General features: G+C 47.0%; 1 protein-coding gene across 1 annotated transcript in view; it reads left to right on the top strand.

Moving 5' to 3' along the window:
• The first annotated feature begins 1,982 nt into the window (after nt 1-1,982).
• Nucleotides 1,983-24,367, top strand: part of LOC129840487 (runt-related transcription factor 1-like) — a 47,850-nt gene continuing 25,465 nt past the window's right edge. The window contains exons 1-2 of the mRNA XM_055908403.1: nt 1,983-2,622; nt 3,506-3,707. Coding sequence (XP_055764378.1) covers nt 3,650-3,707 — 58 coding nt within the window. The 5' untranslated portion in view covers nt 1,983-2,622; nt 3,506-3,649. The remainder of the gene's footprint in view (nt 2,623-3,505; nt 3,708-24,367) is intronic.

Below are 24,367 nucleotides of genomic sequence, written 5' to 3' on the forward strand. Positions count from 1 at the left end.
CTCTTTCCACCCTCTCTCTGTTCAGTGTTCTGTGGGAGGGGAAGGGAGAGAGGTGCTGCAGCAGACCAAACCCAGCTGGGAGGGGCCAGGCCTGGGAGTCATGCTCAGGAAAGTCCCCTGCTTTCCCACCTCCATGAGCTCAACAGGCTGGGCCTCTTTACTATGGTATACCTGCTGAGCTGAGAGATTTACTCTCAGGATGATTGTTTCTGTAAGTATAGCTTCATTTTACTACTGCAGTATGTAGCTGCCTTAGACTCACAATCTCTGCTGTTTTAATGGGTCCCATAGTTATATAGGTATGCAGTGGTCCCCCAGTATTGTATATCCTACTATCTAATATCCTACTTTTCAAGCGTCTCCTCCACACTTTTGTCCCAGGCCCAGGGGGTGGAAGCTGTGTCGTGGGAGCGCCATGGGCGGTTGTACGTGTATGGAGAGGTCTCACTGACAGCTGTGTCTATCAGAAACATCCGCCTCTTCTCCAGATCTCTCTCTCTCCGTCTGATTTATTCTCCTTCTGCCTTATTCGTTCTCTTTATAGTCACTACATCACTTCCACTTATCTCCGTCTCTGATCCCCCTCTCTGGCTGACATAAGACCCCACCCCGTCTGACCCCTGACCCAGTCTGACCTCCAGATGACCCAGGAAGCTGCAGCTGGATGTTGTGTTGTGTCTGTAGGGGGTCAAAGGTCATGATAATCCTGCTGTGTTCTCTCAGAGCGTCTCAGAGTCTTCCGTTTGGGCTCGGACTACATTGAGACGAAGACGGATCAGAGTCTTCAGGAAGTATACTGTATCTGTGCATGTGTGTATATTAAACTTAAGGCAGAGAGGGTGGGGACGCAGCTGTCTCGGCCAACTGATGACATCCACACCCGCTCACCCTTCCCTCCCTCTCACCCCTGAAGCCCAGATGGCTGAATGGCTGTGAGGGGCGTGTCTAAGGTGAGATTGGAGGCATGGTGGTACAGGTGTGGGGGGCGGGGGTGATTTGGTCCCGCCCCCTAAACAATGCAATTTCAGCCTTCATTAGAGCAGGTGCACACGCTCACACACTCACATCCCAGCCCTACAATTAACCCCAACACACACTCACATCCCAGCCCTACTATTAACCCCAACACACACTCACATCCCAACCCTACAATTAAAATCAACAGACAAACACACATACACACACGTGTTCAGATAAATCCAACTAGCTCTCACAGTCTCACGTCAGAATTAGACGTTCAACCATGTTTCTCATATTTCAAAGTTGTTGCAAACGTCAAATTTCAAAGTGTTTAAGGTTAAGCTTAGGCTTTAACTCCTAATGGTTAAGGTAAGGGCTAAGGTTTTGGATAGGCTTAAAACAAAAATATCAAAAACAATTAAAACTTGCAACCTTTGGAATCAGAGGCAGGTGCTTACATCCCAGTCCAAAACACCCAAGCAAAACTGAAACCTACTTGAAGGTAACAGCACTCACTGTTGCCCCTAGTGACCTGTTTCCCGGTCATCTCCCGACGTCCTCAGATATGGATGGATGTCGAATACTGACTTTTATCACGGGTGACCTGGCTGGGTAAATCACCCTCACCAGAACAAGGTTGAGGCTTGACGAAACTGTGGCCATAGAAGTCGATAGAACCTTTCTAGTTTAGTGGTAGGTAGTTAACGTTAACCCGCAGAGCAGTTTTACGTTATCTTTACTTGACTGAATGGTGGCTTACAGGAGTAGATTTTGAAACTGTCAGAAAGCACATCATAATGGGGCTACATTAGGTGACAGTTGAATACTCTTCACATCCAGGAAACAGTGTTGCACTCGTTTGTGGCCACATCCTCCCTCTCTTTCTCTCTGTCGTCCCCTCCTTTTCTTTCAATCTCACTCTCTCTACTTCCCTGCTATCTAGCTCTTTCACTTGCTCCCTCTCCTTTTCCCCTCTCTTCCTCTCTTTTGCTCTCCCGCTCTTTCTTTATTTTCCTGTCACAACATGAGGAAATGGGACAGTGATATGAAAAGATGGCATGTAAATTGTGCGAGGCTTCAGGTGCCCAAACCGTCACACAAACAAACACACACACAGGGGGAATTGTGTGTCCTCCTGGAGAGAGATTTGCATGGGTAGGCTTTGTGTGGGTGACTCACCTTTCTCTCTTTCTAAATACACATATGCTCACCCTTTCTCTCTCTCTCTCTCTCTCTCTCTCTCTTGCAAAAACCACAGACAAACACAAGCACATACACTCTCTCTCCCTCGCTCTTTTTAACCTCTCTCGCTCTCTCCCTCCCTCTCTCTCTCTCCCTCTGTCTCTCTCTAGACTGTAGCCACAGCCACTTCCCCAGTGCTAACAGTTGGTCAGGCAGAGGGCAGGTGGGGTGGCTGAGTAAAGCCACAATACCAGATTAAACGAAAACAAAACAACGCCACAAAAAGAGAGTCGCTCACTCTGAGGATCACGTGACCGCCCTGGCCCAATGGGCTTGAGCCCTGGCTCTTTTTTCCTCGAGGGGAACAGTTGAAGCCGCCGCTGGGGTTTGGAGAGACCGACCGTGGTCCAACCACTCGACCACAAACCAGAGCTGTGACCAGACAGGAGACGGCTACAATCCAATCACCGCCGGAGAGAGGTGAGAGGAGGGAGAGAGAAAGAGCTAGAAACAGGTAAAGAAAGACAGTGAAAGAGAGAAGAGTAAGGAGGATAAGTGAGAAAGAGAAAGAGAGGAGGGAGAGTAAGGAGTGTGAGAGAGAGAGAGAGAGAGAGAGAGAGAGAGAGAGAGAGAGAGAGAGAGAGAGAGAGAGAGAGAGAGAGAGAGAGAGAGATTGGCTAGGTTGGATTACAGCGTGTGACTCAGCCAGAGGTTAGTGATCCTCTGAAACCACAGGGAAGGACTACCTCACCACCTCTCATCCCAGGATCAGGCCACCTCTGGAGGTGAAACAGCAGCCTCCTCCACCCAGCGGACACTAGCCCTGGTCCTAGAGAACTACAGAGTGTATGTAATGCTTCTGTTCCAGTTCAGCACTAACACATCTGATTCAGCTGATCAACTAATCATCAAGACCTTGGATGGTTGAATCAGCTGTATTATTGCTGGGTTGGAACAAATGTAGCTCTCTCTCAAGGAGTTGGTGCACACCACCACCATAACCCCTCAGGGATCCAGGGATTTGGGGTACCTGAGCTCTGTTCTTTACCCAGGGAGAGAGCACCTTCCCTGCATCGCCAACCTGGGGTGACCTGGGGGTCAGGAATGGGGAGTGTTTTGTGTTTTTGAGTTTGTTGTGCATTCATAAAGCAGTTGTCATCTCTACATAACAGTTACACAGTTCCATCAAGACTTGGTCGCTAGTGTTGTGATGTTGATCTGTATTGATGTTGATCTGTATTGATGTTGATCTGTATTGATGTTGATCTGTATTGATGTTGATCTGTATTGATGTTGATCTGTGGGTGGGAGAACTTTAACTGACTGTCTCTGACCCTGTGGCCTGTGTGTGTTTGCATGTCAGGAATCAGTTTTGCAATCACCCCCCCATCCAAATAAAGAAGAGGAAGGAGGAACGGACGAGAACATCGGAGCACTGGACATAGCAGAGAACCGTGTGTTCCAGAAGTGCGGTAGCGTTGCTAGGACTTTTACCGGGAGCGTTGCCATGGCATCAAATAGCATCTTTGAATCCATGTCATCCTACCAGCCATGCTTCATCAGGGGTGAGTGCAGACGTACAGTAGATGTGTGTATGGGTATTGTAGTTCTGGTTGCTATTATTATCATTTTCTTACCCCCTTTTTTCTCCCCAATTTCGTGGTATCCAATTGGTAGTAGTTACAGTCTTGTCTCATCACTGCAACTCCCGTACGGACTCGTGAGAGGCGAAGGTCGAGAGCCATGTGTCCTCCGAAACACAACCCAACCAACCTGCACTGCTTCTTGACACAATGCCCATCCAACCCGGAAGCCAGCCGCACCAATGTGTCGGAGGAAACACTGTACACCTGGCGACCTGGTCAGCGTGCACTGCGCCCGCCCCGCCACAGGAGTCGCTAGTGCGCGATGAGACAAGGATATCCCTGCCGGCCAAACCCTCCCTACTGGTTGCTATTTTACTGTAGTTTTTACATCTTGTGGCTGGATCTGAAAACCACAGATCTGAGGGTTGGTATGTTGTTTTATCTGGTGAGCCTAGACTATGAGCTATAATACAACACACCCCTCAGACTATTGGAACGTCTCTACCACACAGCACTCTCTACTGTTCCAGCTGATCTCTGGGTAAGCTTGATGGGCACCAACTCATCACCACAAAGAACCACATGAACCACTCCTGTACCGCGGTTTGTGGTGTCGACTGTGTGTATCAGGGTTGGGGGGCTTTGTAATTACTTTGAGTCAAAAAATATTGAGAAGTGAGGAGAAGAGAGAGGAGGGGAAGAGAGAGAGGAGGGAGGAGAGAGGAGAAGAGAGAGGATGGGAAGAGAGAGAGAGGAGAGAGGAGGGAGGAGAGAGAGAGGAGAGAGGAGAGAGGAGAGAAGATGCATTCCTGCCTGCTGTGTAAGTCAACACTCATCAACTCCAGAAAATGCAGCTGTCCCACGTTGTGTGTGTGTGTGTGTGTGTGTGTGTGTGTGTGTGTGTGTGTGTGTGTGTGTGTGTGTGTGTGTGTGTGTGTGTGTGTGTGTGTGTGTGTGTGTGTGTGTGTGTGTGTGTGTGTGTGTGTAAGCATCAGCTTTTTGGCTCATCAGTTGGTAAAAACGGATTTTAGAAACTTTCTTTTTTCCGTTACCCTCGTTCCTGTTTGGAGCTCACCTCACCTCGGCTCACTTCTTTCTCCTCAGAGCAGTTAGTGAACGAGAGCATATGTCCTATATCTACCTCCTCTACGGAAATTAGAAACAGTAGAGACAGTGGGTGACAAAGAACCAGGTGAGAGAAAAGGAGCTCTTGCCTTAACATCTCTGTTAGCTGAGGAAAAGTGAGCTCTGACATCAACATTGAGTCAAGTCAGGTAACTCAGTGAGCAGCCACTTTGTTGTAGTCTATTTCTGAGAAAGAGCTCGAGATGGGATCCTGAGTTTCCTGCCGCTTGTGTGTGTGTGTGTGCTAAGCTTCTCTCTGTAGAAGTTGTCAGTTAGCACAGGAAGTGTATCTGCAGAACCCGATGCAGGTTCACACACAGGAACATGCCTAAGTGTGTGTGATAACTTTCTCAGACAGAGATGTGAAAAGACGATGAAAAATCCAGTGGTTCCCACCAGTGTGTTGTGGTGTGGTATTTGTTTTTACTTGTGTGTGTCTTTCTCTGTCTTTCTCTCTCTCTCTGTGTGTGTGTGTGTGTGTGTGTGTGTGTGTGTGTGTGTGTGTGTGTGTGTGTGTGTGTGTGTGTGTGTGTGTGTGTGTGTGTGTGTGTGTGTGTGTGTGTGTGTGTGTGTGTGTGTGTGTGTGTGTGTGCAACAAACTCTCAGTCTCACTGCAGAATTTCAAAGTGTTTTGTTTCTCCTGCTACTCTGTATCGTTCCATTTCTCCAAATGTCGAAGTTAAGGGTTAAGTTTAGGCACTCATTCTGAATGGTTAAGGTAAGAGTTAAGGTTTGGGATAGGGTTAAAACTAAAAATACAAAAAGAGTGTCCACGACTTGAATGGAACACACAACCTTCTGATCCAGAGTCATGGGATTGCGCCCATCCACCATCCCCCATCCCCCATCCCCCATCCCCCATCCCCAAGGCCCTGGCAAAACTTGATGATAATAGAGCTCACTGCTGCCCCTAGTGGCCAGTTTTGAAGGATTTTCCCAACGTCTTCCGGACATGGATAGACAATCTTGAGCGATCTCCCTGGTGTGTGTGTGTGTGTGTGTGTGTGTGTGTGTGTGTGTGTGTGTGTGTGTGTGTGTGTGTGTGTGTGTGTGTGTGTGTGTGTGTGTGTGTGTGTGTGTGTGTGTGTTTGTGCGTGTGTGCGTGTGTGCGTGTGTGCTTGTGTGCGTGTGTGCGTGTGTGCGTGTGTGTGTTTGTGTGCGTGCGTGCGTGCGTGCGTGCGTGCGTGCGTGTGTGTGTGTGTGTGTGCGTGCGTGCGTGCGTGCGTGTGTACCCACATGAAAGAAATACTACCGGTTATGGAAAATTTGCTGTTTTAGTATTTCTCCAGTAGGTTTCCTGAAGGAGAACGCTTCCACTTCTATGTCAAAGATAATCAAACAAAAACACCATAGTAAATACTACATTATACTACAAACTGCATAAACACTACATTAATTAATATAGTATGCACTACAGTTTTCTTTTAATACAGTATTTAAACTATAGTTAACTGTAAATACTACAGTATACTACAGTAAATACTACAGTAAAGTCAGCAAAATCACAACAGTGATAACTATAGTATTTCTACCATAGTATACTATAGTATTTGTTTGTGTGTGTGTGTGTGCGTGTGTGTGTGTGTGTGTGTGTGAGTGTGTAATCACTGTGGGGTCAGTTAGTCTTCAGTTAGGGTCTAATCTCTCTCTTGTCTCAGTCTCACACCACCAAGGTTTCGTCCTGAAAGATAAAACGAGTTCTATGGAGACGGAGAGATAAACTTCTCTCTCCAGACTTCACTAAAAGTCACTTCTCCGTTCCCTACTCACACAAACACCAAAACCTGGTACTCGATGTTCTTAACATCGCTTCTCATTTCAGCCTGACCTTTGACCTTCATCCCTCTCTTCTCCTCTCCATTCATTCTCACACCATAACTCAACTTGTTTTTCAGTTGTTATGTCACCCAACTTGGGACTAAATTTACGTTCTGTCTACTTCCACTTGCCTCGCCTCCTCTCCATCCATTCCGTCTCTCCATCCTCCCTCTTTCCCACGTGTTCCTGCACCATACGTCTCTATGTGGTCTGGATCAAACTCGTCGTTTTGAAGGTTGTTTGGCAGCTTTTCTGTCACCCAACGAGGGGCGATTTACGCCTCGCAACCCCTTGACCCTGGCTTCTCTCTGGGTCTCTCGGCCCGCGACCTGCCTGCCAGGCCCTGATACACACACACACACTCACTCATACTCTCTCACACACCTCGGCGAGGGGTCTGTCCAGGCCTGATTGTGGTTATCAGGGGCCTCCAGGACCAGCAGGAGGAAACAGAGCGAGAGGAGAGCCGGGGCCTGCTACATACTGATTCACGCATACAGGGGATGCTCTCACACACGCACACACACGCACACACACAGTGCAGCACAGTACATTTCATGCTCTGTCTCAAGACACCCAAGAATACACACACACCCGTACATCTCTCTGTTATGGCAGGTGTGTGTATGGGGGCACATGGAGAGAGGGGTGACAGAGAGGATATGGGTGATGGAGAGAGGCAGGCCAGATATGCTGGGTTCTAAGAGAGATGTGTTTGAGGAGGAGATGAGGGATGTAAGGGGGTGGATGGGATTGAACCTTGTCCCTTGAAATGGGCAAACAGAGCCCCCCTTCCTTCTTGCACTTATTTACTCATTATGTGTTATGTGTTAGCATGCATGTGTGAAATCGTATGTGTGAGGCCATGTAGTTTGCATGTCTGTGTTTGTGTGTCTCTATTGAGTGTCCTGTCCCTGTGGCCCCCAACTGTCCCTGTGGCCCCCAATGGGTCTCTGTGTTTCTAATAGAGTACCTCTACATAACTGGTCCCTGTAAAGCCCTGCTGGGTTACCACTTCCCCAGGCCTAGAGACCCAGCCATGGCTCCATGTGTTGGGCCAGACCGACCGAGGCAGACCCCTCTGTTTTTCAATTCAAAAGCTCTGCCTGTGGAGTCATGGAAATGGAACCAAATACCCACCAATCAGGAATCGCTACAGTTGTATTGATTCCGATAGATATGCAAACAGCTGCAGTAAAGGTATTGATAGAATGGTTCTCCACAGAGTCCGCCTGAGTCCGACAGTATCTATGGTCTTGGGACTGTGGCTGGAGGCAGGGTTATTGAGCAGTTCTGGACAAACAGACAGACAGAGAGACAGACTGTCCACTATCGAGCGTCAGTGTCCAGGCCAAGGTATTGACCGCTGCCTCTCTCGCTGGACAAGGGTACATTAAGACACCGGAGCAGAGATGAACTTGGTGCCCTTACCTCTGCTGTGCTGTCCGATGGAAGAGACTTAGGGACAGGCACCTGGTCAGATTGGCCTGTGTGTGTGTGCGTGCAGAGATGAACGTGGAGCATTTACGAGTAGACGCTATCCGATAGACACATGAAAGTAAAAGTATAGATACCTTAATAGAAAAGGACTCAAGTAAAAGTGAAAGTCACCCAGTAAAATACTACTTGTGTAAAAGTCTGAAAGTATTTGGTTTAAAATATCCTTAAGTATCAAAAGTAAATAGAATTGCTAAATGTACTTAAGTATCAAAAGTAAAAGTAAAATCATTTCAAATTCCTTCTATTAAGCAAATCAGATGGCACATTTGTTTTTATTTTTATTGACGGATAGCCAGAGGCACACTTCAACACTCAGACATAATTTACAAACAAAGTATTTGTGTTTAGTGAGTCCTCCAGATCAGAGGCAGTAGTGATGACCAGGGATGTGCTCTTGGATAAGTGTGTGAATTGGACAATTTTCCTGTCAAAATGTAACGAGTACTTTTGGATGTCAGGGAAAATGTATGGAGTAAAAAGTACATTATTTTCTTTAGGAATGTAGTGAAGGAAAAGTAAAAGTTGTCAAAAATATAAATAGTAAAGTACAGATACCCCCCAAAACTACTTAGGGAGTAAAAAGTACATTATTTTCTTTAGGAATGTAGTGAAGGAAAAGTAAAAGTTGTCAAAAATATAAATAGTAAAGTACAGATACCCCCCAAAACTACTTAAGTAGTACTTTAAAGTATTTTTACTTAAGTACTTATACACAGAATGCTTGAGCCTACATGAAACAGTATCTATATGAAAGAGATGGGTTCAGTCTATACAAAACAGGTATGAGTCTATATAAAACAGAGGGATTGAGTCTATTTAAAACAGGTATGAGTCTATATAAAACAGGTATGAGTCTATTTAAAACAGAGGGATTGAGTCTATTTAAAACAGAGGGGTTGAGTCTATTTAAAACAGAGGGATTGAGTCTATATAACACAGAGGGATTGAGTCTATATAAAACAGGTATGAGTCTATTTAAAACAGAGGGATTGAGTCTATGTAAAACAGGTATGAGTCTATTTAAAACAGAGGGATTGAGTCTATTTAAAACAGAGGGGTTGAGTCTATATAAAACAGGTATGAGTCTATATGAAACAGAGGGATTGGGTCTATATAAAACAGGTATGAGTCTATATGAAACAGAGGGATTGAGTCTATATAAAACAGAGGGTTTGAGTCTATATAAAACAGAGGGATTGAGTCTATATAAAACAGAGGGATTGAGTCTATATAAAACAGAGGGATTGAGTCTATATAAAACAGAGGGATTGAGTCTATATAAAACAGGTATGAGTCTATATAAAACAGAGGGATTGAGTCTATATAAAACAGAGGGATTGAGTCTATTTAAAACAGAGGGATTGAGTCTATATAAAACAGAGGGATTGAGTCTATATAAAACAGGTATGAGTCTATATGAAACAGAGGGATTGAGTCTATATAAAACAGAGGGATTGAGTCTATATAAAACAGGTATGAGTCTATATAAAACAGAGGGATTGAGTCTATATAAAACAGGTATGAGTCTATATGAAACAGAGGGATTGAGTCTATTTAAAACAGAGGGGTTGAGTCTTTATGAAACAGAGGGATTGAGTCTATTTAAAACAGAGGGGTTGAGTCTTTATGAAACAGAGGGGTTGAGTCTTTATGAAACAGAGGGGTTGAGTCTATTTAAAACAGAGGGGTTGAGTCTATTTAAAACAGAGAGGTTGAGTCTTTATAAAACAGAGGGGTTGAGTCTTTATTTTTTTATTTATTTTTTTTATATTTATTTTACCGTTATTTTACCAGGTAATTTGACTGAGAACACGTTCTCATTTGCAGCAACGACCTGGGGAATAGTTACAGGGGAGAGGAGGGGGATGAATGAGCCAATTGTAAACTGGGGATTATTAGGTGACCATGATGGTTTGAAGGCCAGATTGGGAATTTAGCCAGGACACCGGGGTTAACACCCCTACTCTTACGATAAGTGCCATGGGATCTTTAATGACCTCAGAGAGTCAGGACACCCGTTTAACGTCCCATCCGAAAGACGGCACCCTACACAGGGCAGTGTCCCCAATCACTGCCCTAGGGCATTGGGATATTTTTTAGACCAGAGGAAAGAGTGCCTCCTACTGGCCCTCCAACACCACTTCCAGCAGCATCTGGTCTCCCATCCAGGGACTGACCAGGACCAACCCTGCTTAGCTTCAGAAGCAAGCCAGCAGTGGAATGCAGGGTGGTATGCTGCTGGCTTTATAAAACAGAGGGGTTGAGTCTTTATAAAACAGAGGGGTTGAGTCTTTATAAAACAGAGGGGTTGAGTCTTTATAAAACAGAGGGGTTGAGTCTTTATAAAACAGAGGGGTTGAGTCTTTATAAAACAGAGGGGTTGAGTCTATATGAAACAGAGGGGTTGAGTCTTTATAAAACAGAGGGGTTGAGTCTTTATAAAACAGAGGGGTTGAGTCTATATGAAACAGAGGGGTTGAGTCTTTATAAAACAGAGGGGTTGAGTCTATATGAAACAGAGAGGTTGAGTCTTTATAAAACAGAGGGGTTGAGTCTTTATAAAACAGAGGGGTTGAGTCTTTATGAAACAGAGGGGTTGAGTCTATATGAAACAGAGGGGTTGAGTCTATTTAAAACAGAGGGGTTGAGTCTATTTAAAACAGAGGGGTTGAGTCTATTTAAAACAGAGGGGTTGAGTCTATATGAAACAGGGGGGTTGAGTCTATATGAAACAGAGGGGTTGAGTCTTTATGAAACAGCGTGATTGAGTCTATATGAAACAGAGGGATTGAGTCTATATGAAACAGAGGGATTGAGTCTATATGAAACAGAGGGATTGAGTCTTTATAAAACAGCGTGATTGAGTCTATATGAAACAGAGGGATTGAGTCTGTGAAACAGAGGGATTGAGTCTCTATAAAACAGAGGGATTGAGTCTATATAAAACAGAGGGATTGAGTCTATATAAAACAGAGGGATTGAGTCTATATAAAACAGAGGGATTGAGTCTATATAAAACAGAGGGATTGAGTCTATATAAAACAGAGGGATTGAGTCTATATGAAACAGAGGGATTGAGTCTATATAAAACAGGTATGAGTCTATATAAAACAGAGGGATTGAGTCTATTTAAAACAGAGGGATTGAGTCTATATGAAACAGAGGGATTGAGTCTATTTAAAACAGAGGGATTGAGTCTATATTAAACAGAGGGATTGAGTCTGTGAAACAGAGGGATTGAGTCTATATAAAACAGCGTGATTGAGTCTATATGAAACAGGGGTTGAGTCTTTATGAAACAGAGGGGTTGAGTCTATTTAAAACAACGTATGAGTCGATATAAAATAGAGGAGTTGAATCTATATAAAACAACGTATGAGTCTATATAAAGCAGAGCACTTCTTACTAATGCCTTTGTCATAGAAAGCCAAGCAAAGGCGACAGTGGCAAGGATAAACTCTCTCTGCACTTATTGCTGTTGAAAATAGTTCACTGTGAAATATTTGAACGGGAGGTTGGTGCAAGTGTGGTGGGGGGGTTGGGGGATTGTGTGTGTGTGTGTGTGTGTGTGTGTGTGTGTGTGTGTGTGTGTGTGTGTGTGTGTGTGTGTGTGTGTGTGTGTGTGTGTGTGTGTGTGTGTGTGGGGGGGGGGGGGGTTGTTCCGTAAAATTGTGAAACCACAGAGTGTGTTTGGTGGGGCTGATAAGTAGAGATGCAGTCAGACTTTACCCTCCTCCTCCTCTCCCTCCTCCTCCTCCTCCTCCTCCTCCTCCTCCTCTCCCCCTCTCTATCTCCCTCCTCCTCTCCCTCCTCTCTCCCTCTCTCTATCTCCCTCCCTCTATCTCCCTCCTCCTCTCCCTCCTCCTCTCTCCCTCCTCCTCTCTCCCACTCTCTATCTCTCTCCTCCTCTCCCTCCTCCTCCTCTCTCCCACTCTCTATCTCCCTCCTCCTCTCCCTCCTCCTCTCTCCCCCTCTCTATCTCCCTCCTCCTCTCCCCCTCTCTATCTCCCTCCTCCTCTCCCTCCTCCTCTCTCCCCCTCTCTATCTCCCTCCTCCTCTCTCCCTCCTCCTCCTCTCCCTCCTCCTCTCTCCCCCTCTCTATCTCCCTCCTCCTCTCCCTCCTCCTCTCTCCCCCTCTCTATCTCCCTCCCTCTATCTCCCTCCTCCTCTCCCTCCTCCTCTCTCCCTCCTCCTCTCTCCCACTCTCTATCTCTCTCCTCCTATCCCTCCTCCTCCTTTCTCCCACTCTCTATCTCCCTCCTCCTCTCCCTCCTCCTCTCTCCCCCTCTCTATCTCCCTCCTCCTCTCCCCCTCTCTATCTCCCTCCTCCTCTCCCTCCTCCTCTCTCCCCCTCTCTATCTCCCTCCTCCTCTCTCCCTCCTCCTCCTCTCCCTCCTCCTCTCTCCCCCTCTCTATCTCCCTCCTCCTCTCCCTCCTCCTCTCTCCCCCTCTCTATCTCCCTCCTCCTCTCTCTTCCTGTTGCTAGACATTATGGTGTGAGGGGTGAAAAATAACGGTATCCGTCAGTCTGTCTGTACACTCACATTAACGCTCGCTGTTTTTCTCTCTCTCTCACACACACACACACACACACACACACACACACACACACACACACACACACACACACACACACACACACACACACACACACACACACACACACACACACTAAGGGCTTTATTCAATGCGTATCACGGAAGTTCTGCGTCACAGCGTGATATAAATTTAAAGGAAATGTTATGGCATTAGTAGCGACAGCATTCATGGTAAGCGCTGCATATCGTAAATTCCCTTCACGTTTCTATTGGACAGTCACTAACACTCTGTGGTGCTGTGGTAGTAAAGCTGTGGCTAATAGAGCACTAACTCTCTATGGTGCTGTGGTAGTAAAGCTGTGGGTAATAGAGCCCTAACTCTCTGTGGTGCTGTGGCAGTAAAGCTGTGGGTAATAGTGTCCTAACACTCTGTGGTGCTGTGGTAGTAAAGCTGTGGGTAATAGAGCCCTAACACTCTGTGGTGCTGTGGTAGTAAAGCTGTGGGTAATAGAGCCCTAACTCTCTGTGGTGCTGTGGTAGTAAAGCTGTGGCTAATAGAGCCCTAACACTCTGTGGTGCTGTGGTAGTAAAGCTGTGGCTAATAGAGCCCTAACTCTCTGTGGTGCTGTGGTAGTAAAGCTGTGGCTAATAGAGCCCTAACTCTCTGTGGTGCTGTGGTAGTAAAGCTGTGGCTAATAGAGCCCTAACTCTCTGTGGTGCTGTGGTAGTAAAGCTGTGGGTAATAGAGCCCTAACTCTCTGTGGTGCTGTGGTAGTAAAGCTGTGGGTAAAGCAGTTCTGTGTGTATCAGCAGTAGTAGACAGACTGTGGTAACATAGAGAGGTGACTGTGGCTAACCAGAATGGCTAACCCATATGCAAAACGGCTCACTCTGTCTATCTTTCTATTCTCTCTCACACACTAACATAGTACACACACACACACACACACACACACACACACACACACACACACACACACACACACACACACACACACACACACACACACACACACACACACACACAACAGAGCACTTTCACAGAGCTGTTTCCTGAGATGTCCTCTGATTGACAGGCCTTGGGGATACTTTCATCTAAGGCAACAGTTACATTATTGTGTGTGTGTATTACGTCCTTGTCTCCTAACGGCTCCTTACACACACAGCTGCTCTGCTTCCTTCCCCTTCACTGTCTCCTCTATCTGTTCACCATTACAGCAAGGACAGGAACACTATTCAATACAGGCACTGGGGCACTCACAGAGAGGGTCGCCCAACAGACGGACATCACTTTGTGTTTGTGTGAGGAAGATAATGTACACCACAGTGAGTCATCGTAACCCATAGTGAGGCATTATGAGAACACACAAAACACTGCTTTACATGGGAAACATTTTCATAACTGCTAATTAAGAGTTCTGGCATCTCCCTCTTGCTTGCTCTCTCTATCTATCTCAATATGTGTCTCACTTTTTCTGTCTGTCTCTATCTCTCTCTCTCCTGTCCCTGGAAATCTATTTGTCAGACACATGACTCAGATGTAGATAAGTTCAAAGTCACGCACACACACACATTCTCTCACACATGCATCTGTGCTTCATCTTCTTCTGGGTCATTGTTCATTGAGGACTAGTAACTCTGTGATAGGCCCAGCAGCAAGACTCTAGCTCAGTGGGCTAACACGCTCATGAATCTAGCAGATGACCAAGTTTCTATACCCGGTCAGTCACATGTCAACCATATGCCATGTCTGATGTAACTATGTGTAAGTGAACACGGCCCTGGGTTAGGGTTAGTATCTGGGCCAGCCACGGTGACTTGGTTTATATGTCTGTCTGACTGACGATGTCTGCTAGATTAATTAGGTGTTATGATTTAGCTCTTCATGATTCTGCTACACACACACACACCACACACGCACCACACACCATACACACACACACACACCACACGCACCACACACCATACACACACACACACCACCCACACAGCACACACACACATCAGGGTAGTTTAGCTCCACCTGTTTCTGCGCTGTCATCTGCACGCCGAGCATACTTTGTGAGCTATGCTTAATCACACACACACACACACACACACACACACACACACACACACACACACACACACACACACACACAGCAGACTATGTTTAGTCCCAGCGCCGGACATACTAACCCACCAATAAGTGCATGCTGGGATACACAAGCATAGACATACTGGTAGACACATAGACAGACATACTAACTCACTGTCAGAGACTTGCAGACATGGACAAACACATACACACACTCTGACCTCAGTCGCCCTACTATCTGGCTACAGTAAAATCACAAGTACTTCCTCTATTCCATTTCTACTCCTTTTCTCCTCTCTGTCTCTCTCTGTCTCTCTCTCTGTCCCTCTCCGTCTCTCTCTCTGTCCCTCTCCGTCTCTCTCTCTCTGTCTCTCTCTCTCTCTCTGTCTCTCTCTCTGTCCCTTTCTCTGTCCCTCTCTCTGTCCCTCTCTCTGTCTCTCTCTCTGTCCCTCTCCGTCTCTCTCTCTGTCTCTCTCTGTCTCTCTCTCTCCGTCTCTCTCTCTCTCTCTGTCTCTCTCTCTGTCTCTCTCTGTCTCTCTCTGTCTCTCTCTATCTCTCTCTCTCTGTCCCTCTCCATCTCTCTCTCTCTGTCTCTCTCGCTCTCTCTGTCTCTCTCTGTCTCTCTCTCTGTCTCTCTCTGTCTCTCTCTCTGTCTCTCTCGCTCTCTCTGTCTCTCTCTCTGTCTCTCTCTCTCTCTTTGTCTCTCTCGCTCTATCTGTCTCTCTCTCTCTCTCTCTGTTTGTCTCACACATGTACGCACACAATCAAGCGTGCACAGATACACACTTCCTCCTAGTCTTTTCTCTCTCCCTGGTGTTAATGTGTTAGTATGTCTGTGAGGGAACAGGCTTGTCTTTGTTACCCAGAACTAATGGGGATTTCCACCTAACATAGTGTGTGTGCATGCGTGTGTGGGTGCATGTGTGCATGCGTGTGTGTGTACCCCTAGGCCCTTCATGTAAATATGAAAGGGTTGTGTAGGTGTTGGTAATATGGCTAAACTTCCAACTAGCTCATCAGAGGGCAAAAGGAAACCAGAAACATATATGAATACCTATCCAGTCCTTTCAGATCTAAGAGGAGTGCCTGGGGCTAGGGTCTAGGGGTCAATTTGGAATGGGGCATTGGACTACTACTAGTTCTCAGCACTTGGCTATTTCCCCAGCTGTGAACTCTAGGCCCAGATGAAGCCTGGGAGTAGAGTAGAGTAGAGGCTGACTGCCCTAAGCCCCTCTCTCTCCCATGGCCCCTCCCTCTCCCCTTGGGAGTCTGGGCCATGTGGTGAGCTGGCCCTACATCAGACGACCGGCCCGGGCGTTTGATCCCCCTCCTTCCTCCTCCCTCCTCCCTCCATCCCCTCCCCTCCTCCTCCTCCGCTCCCTCGCTCCGCATCCGACGAACAGGAAGAGCAGCTCTAATAAAGTCCCTTCATTTCCTCTCCTCTTTTTCATCTCTCCATCCTCATCCCTTTCTTCTTCTTCTTCTTCGTCCCTCCGTCTGTTTAATCACTCTTGCCTTTTGTTTTGTCGTTTTTATATTATTCCCTGTGTCTTGTTTTCATCTCCTCCTCCTCTGTTTCATTCACTCTGTTCTCTCTCTCTCTCCCTCGCTCTCCTTCCCCTTCTCTCTGGAGGTTTCTCTCTGGCTTCGGGTTAGGTGTTAGTATGTGTCTGTGTTAGAATGTGTTTTAAGGAGAGCCAGTCCATTGGTAAACCGTCCTACATTCTGTATGTCATGGTGAAGTGGTCCTGTATTTTTATTTTATTTTATTTTACCGTTATTTTACCAGGTAAGTTGACTGAGAACACGTTCTCATTTGCAGCAACGACCTGGGGAATAGTTACAGGGGAGAGGAGGGGGATGAATGAGCCAATTGTAAACTGGGGATTATTAGGTGACCATGATGGTTTGAGGGCCAGATTGGGAATTTAGCCAGGACACTGGGGTTAACACCCCTACTCTTACGATAAGTGCCATGGGATCTTTAATGACCTCAGAGAGTCAGGACACCCGTTTAACGTCCCATCCGAAAGACGGCACCCTACACATATGTCTCCCCACAGCACCCGGTCCCTCAGCCCCTGGTGGGGTAACCCACTCAGCCCCTGTATGGCCACCACTGCAGTCAATACTAGGCCCAGTGTGGGTACTGCAGAACATATCAAATTTGAATTGTCACATGCTTCGTAAACAACAGGTGTAGACTAACAGTACAATGCTTACTTAACAACAATGCAGTATACATTTTTTTTAAATGCAACACAAGGAATATATATATACACGGGGTACCAGTACAGAGTCGATGTGCAGGCTATATACACGGGGTACCAGTACAGAGTCGATGTGCAGTCTATATACACGGGGTACCAGTACCGAGTCGATGTGCAGGCTATATACACGGGGTACCAGTACAGAGTCGATGTGCAGGCTATATACACGGGGTACCAGTACCGAGTCGATGTGCAGGCTATATACACAGGGTACCAGTACCGAGTCGATGTGCAGGCTATATACATGGGGTACCAGTACAGAGTCGATGTGCAGTCTATATACACGGGGTACCAGTACAGAGTCGATGTGCAGGCTATATACACGGGGTACCAGTACAGAGTCGATGTGCAGGCTATATACACAGGGTACCAGTACAGAGTCGATGTGCAGGCTATATACACGGGGTACCAGTACAGAGTCGATGTGCAGGCTATATACACGGGGTACCAGTACCGAGTCGATGTGCAGGCTATATACACGGGGTACCAGTACCGAGTCGACGTGCAGGCTATATACACGGGGTACCAGTACCGAGTCGATGTGCAGGCTATATACACGGGGTACCAGTACCGAGTCGACGTGCAGGCTATATACACGGGGTACCAGTACCGAGTCGATGTGCAGGCTATATACACAGGGTACCAGTACCGAGTCGATGTGCAGGCTATATACACGGGGTACCAGTACCGAGTCGATGTGCAGGCTATATACACAGGGTACCAGTACCGAGTCGATGTGCAGGCTATATACACGGGGTACCAGTACCGAGTCGATGTGCAGGCTATATACACAGGATACCAGTACCGAGTCGATGTGCAGGCTATATTCACGGGGTACCAGTACCGAGTTGATGTGCAGGGGCACGAGGTAATTGAGGTAGATATGTACATATAGGCAGGGGTAAAGAGGTAATTGAGGTAGATATGTACATATAGGCAGGGGTAAAGAGGTAATTGAGGTAGATATGTACATATAGGCAGGGGTAAAGAGGTAATTGAGGTAGATATGTACATATAGGCAGGGGTAAAGAGGTAATTGAGGTAGATATGTACATATAGGCAGGGGTAAAGAGGTCTTGCCTCCCATCATAGTGAGCTTCATCCATGAGAAACAGCTTTTTACTGGGCCTTGTGGCTACAACAGGATACTAGGGAGTGAATGTGCCTTCCTGAACGCTCAATGCCAAAGTTAGCCTCTAAAGTACAACCAGAAGAAATGAGAATCATCTCTAATTGTGTCTCCATTCCTTCTATCTATTTAACTATTCATTTATTCCCCTCCTCTTTCTCGCTCCCTTCTTTTCGGTACACCTCCTCTCTGATGGTGATGGTCGGGGACGTGTTGGTGCATACTAGCATGCGAAAAAACGCCACGACTTTCCCGTGATGCTTTGCTTCTGGGGCGACATCGCCACCTTCCATGCGAGAAACCGCGACAGGAAATGCCCATTTAGCTGTCGATAGAATGCCGGGGTGCCGTGGGGTTCAGTCCATTGGCCCGACCACAGAGTCCCACAGAGTACCCCCCGTGTTCCTCGGTAATGGACCGACCGAGAACCACCACGGCCCAATGGGACCAGTCCACCGTGCCTGCCACCCCAGTCCCCAAAACACTGTGGTTAACAAAGTAACGACATACACGCACTCACACACACTCCACTGAGTCGCCTTCCCAGTGTGGTTAACGAAGTAACCATGCAAAGTGTGTGTGAGAGCATCCCCTCCCATCCCTCCCATCCTTCGCTCCTGCACTCATCCATTTGTTCTATCCATCGAGTGACTCGACTGGTCATTTATTTATCAGTTTGTTGACGCTTCGCTCCGAGTGTGTCGTGGTGTGGAGGGAAAGAGAGGCCTTGGTTCCATTTACTGAACCAGCTCTTCTTCTTCATTTAGCAATGGGTCTTCATCCTCCTGGGGTACTGTTAGCACCGGAGGGGTGGGAGGTGAGGGTGGATCTTTTCAGCTGATTTGGTGTTGGGGGAGGGGGTCCCCTCCGTGTCTTTCTGTCTCCCTTCCTCCATCACTGTCTCTGTCATAAGGGATTTTGGCCGTGTGAGTCGTTACTTGATTTTGACTTTGTGGCTGACTGATGACTGATGTATTGACCAGTGTCCTCTCTCTCCTCTCTCTCTTGCTGGGGGGAAAAGGCCAGCCTGACCACCATTAAAATGTCCAGCTAACCCACACCCCCGCCCAAGCTACCCCCATCCAACGTCCTAGTTTGGGTCACCCAGATGGTAACAGCCCCTAATGTTATCCCATAGTTGTGTTATTAGCCAATCACTCAACCTATTAAAAAAAAAAAAAAACATTTTTATTTAACCTTTATTTAACTTGGAAAGTCAGTTAAGAACAAATTCTTATTTACAATGACAGCCTACCAGGGAACAGTGGTTGAACTGCCTTGTTCAGGGGCAGAATTACAGATTTTTACCATGTCAACTCTGGGATTATATCCAGCAACCTTTCGGTTACTGACCCGACGCTCTAACCACTAGGCTACCTGCCTACGTGGGGCAACCTAATCACGTTTAACCCAGAACTAAAGTATTGCGTAATTGGTCAGCTGCTCGATTAAGTTCTAGGTCCCTACTTGTTAAGAGAAGCGATGAAGAGATGCTAGAACGAGGAGCTCCACCATCTCTCTTTGCAAGTTACGGGCAGAATGTCTCCTCCTCTTGCAAAATTCGAAAGATGCTAACACCTGTGAAATCGTGATTTGTCCAAATAAACAGTGACGAAAAAACCCAAACACCGGAGCTACTGCTGACAGATTCTATGGTACCAGTTCTATTTACATAGGTCTGTCCACGAGAGATTAGGGGCAACCCTACCACTTGGCAACCCTGCCACTTGGCAACCCCCCCAGTGAGGGTTGTGAGAATGGGCCTGCCATGCTGCCATAGATATGAGTCCCTCTGACTCTGTATCCATCTCAATAGTATAGATATGAGTCCTTCTGACTCTGGATTCATCTCAATAGTATAGATATGAGTCCTTCTGACTCTGGATCCATCTCAATAGTATAGATATGAGTCCCTCTGACTCTGGATCCATCTCAATAGTATAGATATGAGTCCTTCTGACTCTGCATCCATCTCAATAGTATAGATAGGAGTCCCTCTGACTCTGGATCCATCTCAATAGTATAGATATGAGTCCTTCTGACTCTGGATCCATCTCAATAGTATAGATATCGGGCCTCCCGGGTGGCGCAGTGGTCTAGGGCACTGCATCGCAGTGCTAACTGCGCCACCAGAGTCTCTGGGTTCGCGCCCAGGCTCTGTCGCAGCCGGCCGCGACCGGGAGGTCCGTGGGGCGACGCACAATTGGCATAGCGTCGTCCGGGGTAGGGAGGGTTTGGCCGGTAGGGATATCCTTGTCTCATCGCGCTCCAGCGACTCCTGTGGCGGGCTGGGCGCAGTGCGCGCCAACCAAGGGGGCCAGGTACACGGTGTTTCCTCCGACACATTGGTGCGGCTGGCTTCCGGGTTGGAGGCGCGCTGTGTTAAGAAGCAGTACGGCTGGTTGGGTTGTGCTTCGGAGGACGCATGGCTTTCGACCTGCGTCTCTCCCGAGCCCGTACGGGAGTTGTAGCGATGAGACAAGGTAGTAATTACTAGCGATTGGATACCACGAAAAATTGGGGAGAAAATGGGATAAAATTTAAAAAAATAAATAAAAATAAATAGTATAGATATGAGTCCCTCTGACTCTGCATCCATCTCAATAGTATAGATAGGAGTCCCTCTGACTCTGCATCCATCTCAATAGTATAGATAGGAGTCCCTCTGACTCTGCATCCATCTCAATAGTATAGATATGAGTCCCTCTGACTCTGGATCCATCTCAATAGTATAGATAGGAGTCCCTCTGACTCTGCATCCATCTCAATAGTATAGATAGGAGTCCCTCTGACTCTGCATCCATCTCAATAGTATAGATATGAGTCCCTCTGACTCTGGATCCATCTCAATAGTATATGTATGAGTCCCTCTGACTCTGGATCCATCTCAATAGTTTAAAGTGGCTTCTTCTCTTTGTCTCCTTTCCCTTTGTCTGCTCCGACCTTAAATACCTGTACAAGGGTTAACGTGTTGCTTTCACATTGCCAATGTTTTCAGATTAGTGCAGATTAAGGATGGGAGTCCATTTTGGACTATCGAGGTACAGCCCTCCGTCCCCATCTCTCTGTCTCTGTCTGTTGACAAGCCTGTGACTCACTTCTAAAGAGACCATCTGTTAGATCCAACTACCAGGACCCAGTCCCAACCACAGCAGACCCAGTCCCAACCACAGCAGACCCAGTCCCAACCACAGCAGACCCAGTCCCAACCATCAGGACCCAGATTAGACTGCAGGCTACCTCAGACACTCACGCTGATCACTGACCAACCGTCAGTTGGCTAATGATGGACATGTTGTTTGAGTCAGTTTGAGTTTTTCTGTTGAGTCAGAGGGGCAACCTAACGTAAACCACTTCCAGGACTCCACAGTGGCTTTTTCTCCTCACTTCTGGACTCGTGCTCCTGGTTCTCGTTTCCTCTGGGATCTCCTCCTCCAATCCCTCTCTCATCCCTCTCTTCCTGCCCCGAGGCCAAGGCTCATCCCTCCATCAGGACACCATGCACCTTTACTGCCCATCCATCCATCCAACCTTTTATCTATCCATCCATCCTCTCCTCTTTCTATTGATCCTTCTATGCGTCCATACCATTGGATGGTAGATGAAAACCTTCCATAGTTTACAGATCAATATATCACATTTTATTAAGGAAGCACTTTAAAAAAAATAACATTAACCCGGGCCGAAATCACAAAAGAGGAAGCAGACCCTATACTTGTTTAAAATGTGCTCAAATAAAGACATGGAAATAAACACATAACACATAGTCCCAGTCTCTTCTGTTGATCACATGGCATAGTGTCCTTTTTCACAGGTGATTAAACTCGTCTGTCTGTCTGTCTGTCTGTCTGTCTGTCTGTCTGTCTGTCTGTCTGTCTGTGTGTGTGTGTGTGTGTGTGTGTGTGTGTGTGTGTGTGTGTGTGTGTGTGTGTGTGTGTGTGTGTGTGTGTGTGTGTGTGTGTGTGTGTGTGTGTGCGCGTGTGTTTTCCTGCATCACTGCACCTGCTCATCCATTCAAACTGCACTAAACGCTGCCTGAGGCAGATCCCCATAGCTCTCTCTCTCTCTCTCCCCTCTCCTGTCCCCCTCCCTCCTTCCATCTCTCCCTGCTCAGTGCTCTATACAGTAAGGACAGAGATGCTGAGATATAAGCTGTAGGTGAAAAGTGAAGTGTGGACAGCTGACCTGTGCATAGGATGTATACTATGACTGGAATAGGTGTCAACATTACAAGGGTACGAACAGGTGTCACAGTAACTTTTAGACAGGTATATCACTTCAAACCGTTGAGCGCTATGTGACCCTCTCTCCTCTCCTCTCCTCTCCTCTCCTCTCCTCTCCTCTCCTCTCCTCTCCTCTCCTCTCCTCTCCTCTCTCTCTCATATTCTCTCCCTCTCTCTCTCATATTCTCTCCTCATAGCTTGTGTCAGAAAATCAATCAGTAGTTCCACAGGAGGAGTGCCTCATAGAGCTGCTAGTTTTCTCTCATCTGAGAGCACGCTGAATTATTCAACACATACACACACACACACACATAAGCCTTCCCTTCTGAAGACTGGCAGGTTTCAGACACAGACAAACTCAATGGACTGAGTCATATCTTCAGTCAGAAATGACCAAATCAAACAGCACTTGGATTGAGGGATGAATTCATTGTAGTATTCTGATTTAGTTGTGATTGACAGATTAGCCTGATTATCTTGTCATGGTAGTAGTTCTGGTGTTAGCCATGTTAGCATTACTGGGTCTATTGGGCCCTGGGGGATTCAGAGATGGGGCAGGGGAGTACAGGAAAGGGACCATGGGAAAAACTGCTCCTTTGAAATGCTGTGTGTTTGTGCTGCATGTGTGTGTGTCACTGGTTAAGAGTTTCTCCTTAGTAAATACAGCTGGACTGAGTGTGTGTGGGCTGTTTGTCCCATTCCTGGAGTGTGTGTGTGTGTGTGTGTGTGTGTGTGTGTGTGCGTGTGTGTGTGTGTGTGTGTGTGTGTGTGTGTGTGTGTGTGTGTGTGTGTGTGTGTGTGTGTGTGTGTGTGTGTGTGTGTGTGTGTGTGTGTGTGTGTGTGTGTGTGTGTGTGTGTGTGTGCTTGCGTGCGTGCGTGCGGCTATGTGAATGTGTGTGTCTGTTAACCAGGTGCTGGACCGCTCTGTTCTGTCACTTGGCAGTGCTGCTAACTGATATGTCAGAAAATCAATTAATTACCTTTAAGTAGCAGTTAACTGCATCCAAACAATACACTCCAATGAATTATAGAGGAGGTGTGAGAGTGCGTACGTGCAAGCCTCAATTTTTTGCCCTCTATTTTAACTTGAGAGTCACTATCACTGCTTTCACAATGTTTGATTACAGAAACATTCAATTCCAACTGCTGTAAATCTTCTACAATAAACTTACAACAATCTGCTAACACTTTCAGTGAGTGAGTGATGAGTGACTGAGTGATTGAGTGACTGAGTGACTGAGTGACTGAGTGACTGAGTGACTGAGTGATGAGCTCTTTGAAGCTCTATGAGACTCCTCCCCAGGCTGTATCTCTCCATCGATCCCTTGTTCAGGGAGGTGGTGGAGGGGAGGGGCGAGTGTGTGGGTATTGATCCTCAGTGTGGCCCTGGTGCTGGCCTCAGGGTGGCCTCGACTCTAGAGACAGCAGGGGACAGACTGCCCCTGGCACAGAGAGAGAGACAGAGAGACTGAGAGAGAGAGACAGTGAGAGAATGAGCAAGAGCGAGAGACTGAGAGAATGAGCGAGAGACAGAAAGGACACGAACACAACAGTCCCCTAAGAGAGGGAGAAAGAGAGAGACAAACAAGTATAAAGAAAAAGACGATTAGAGGGACAGTTCAATCCACGTCCCCAAAGAGAAACTCTGACCTGCAGAGATTGGCAGAGTGGAAGAGGAGGTTCCAACTAACTAATACAGTGTGCGAATCCAGCAACAGTGTGGTAACAGAGGCAACACATCCTGTCAAACTCGTCCCTAGTAGTGTCTTCACTAGACCATCATGACCTGCTGTGGCGTACCAGATCCCTGCAACACACACACATTCGGTGTCCTGTGGTACTGCCACTGGTGTACCCAGAGTTCCATTGGGCCCAGGTCTGTGTGTTAGTGACTATGAGTGGTGGATTCGGGGTGTGTGTGGAGGACGACCCAGAAACCTCAGTGGCCATGCACCAACC

The sequence above is a fragment of the Salvelinus fontinalis genome, chromosome 41, assembly GCF_029448725.1.
Source record: "Salvelinus fontinalis isolate EN_2023a chromosome 41, ASM2944872v1, whole genome shotgun sequence".
Lineage (NCBI taxonomy): Eukaryota > Metazoa > Chordata > Actinopteri > Salmoniformes > Salmonidae > Salvelinus > Salvelinus fontinalis.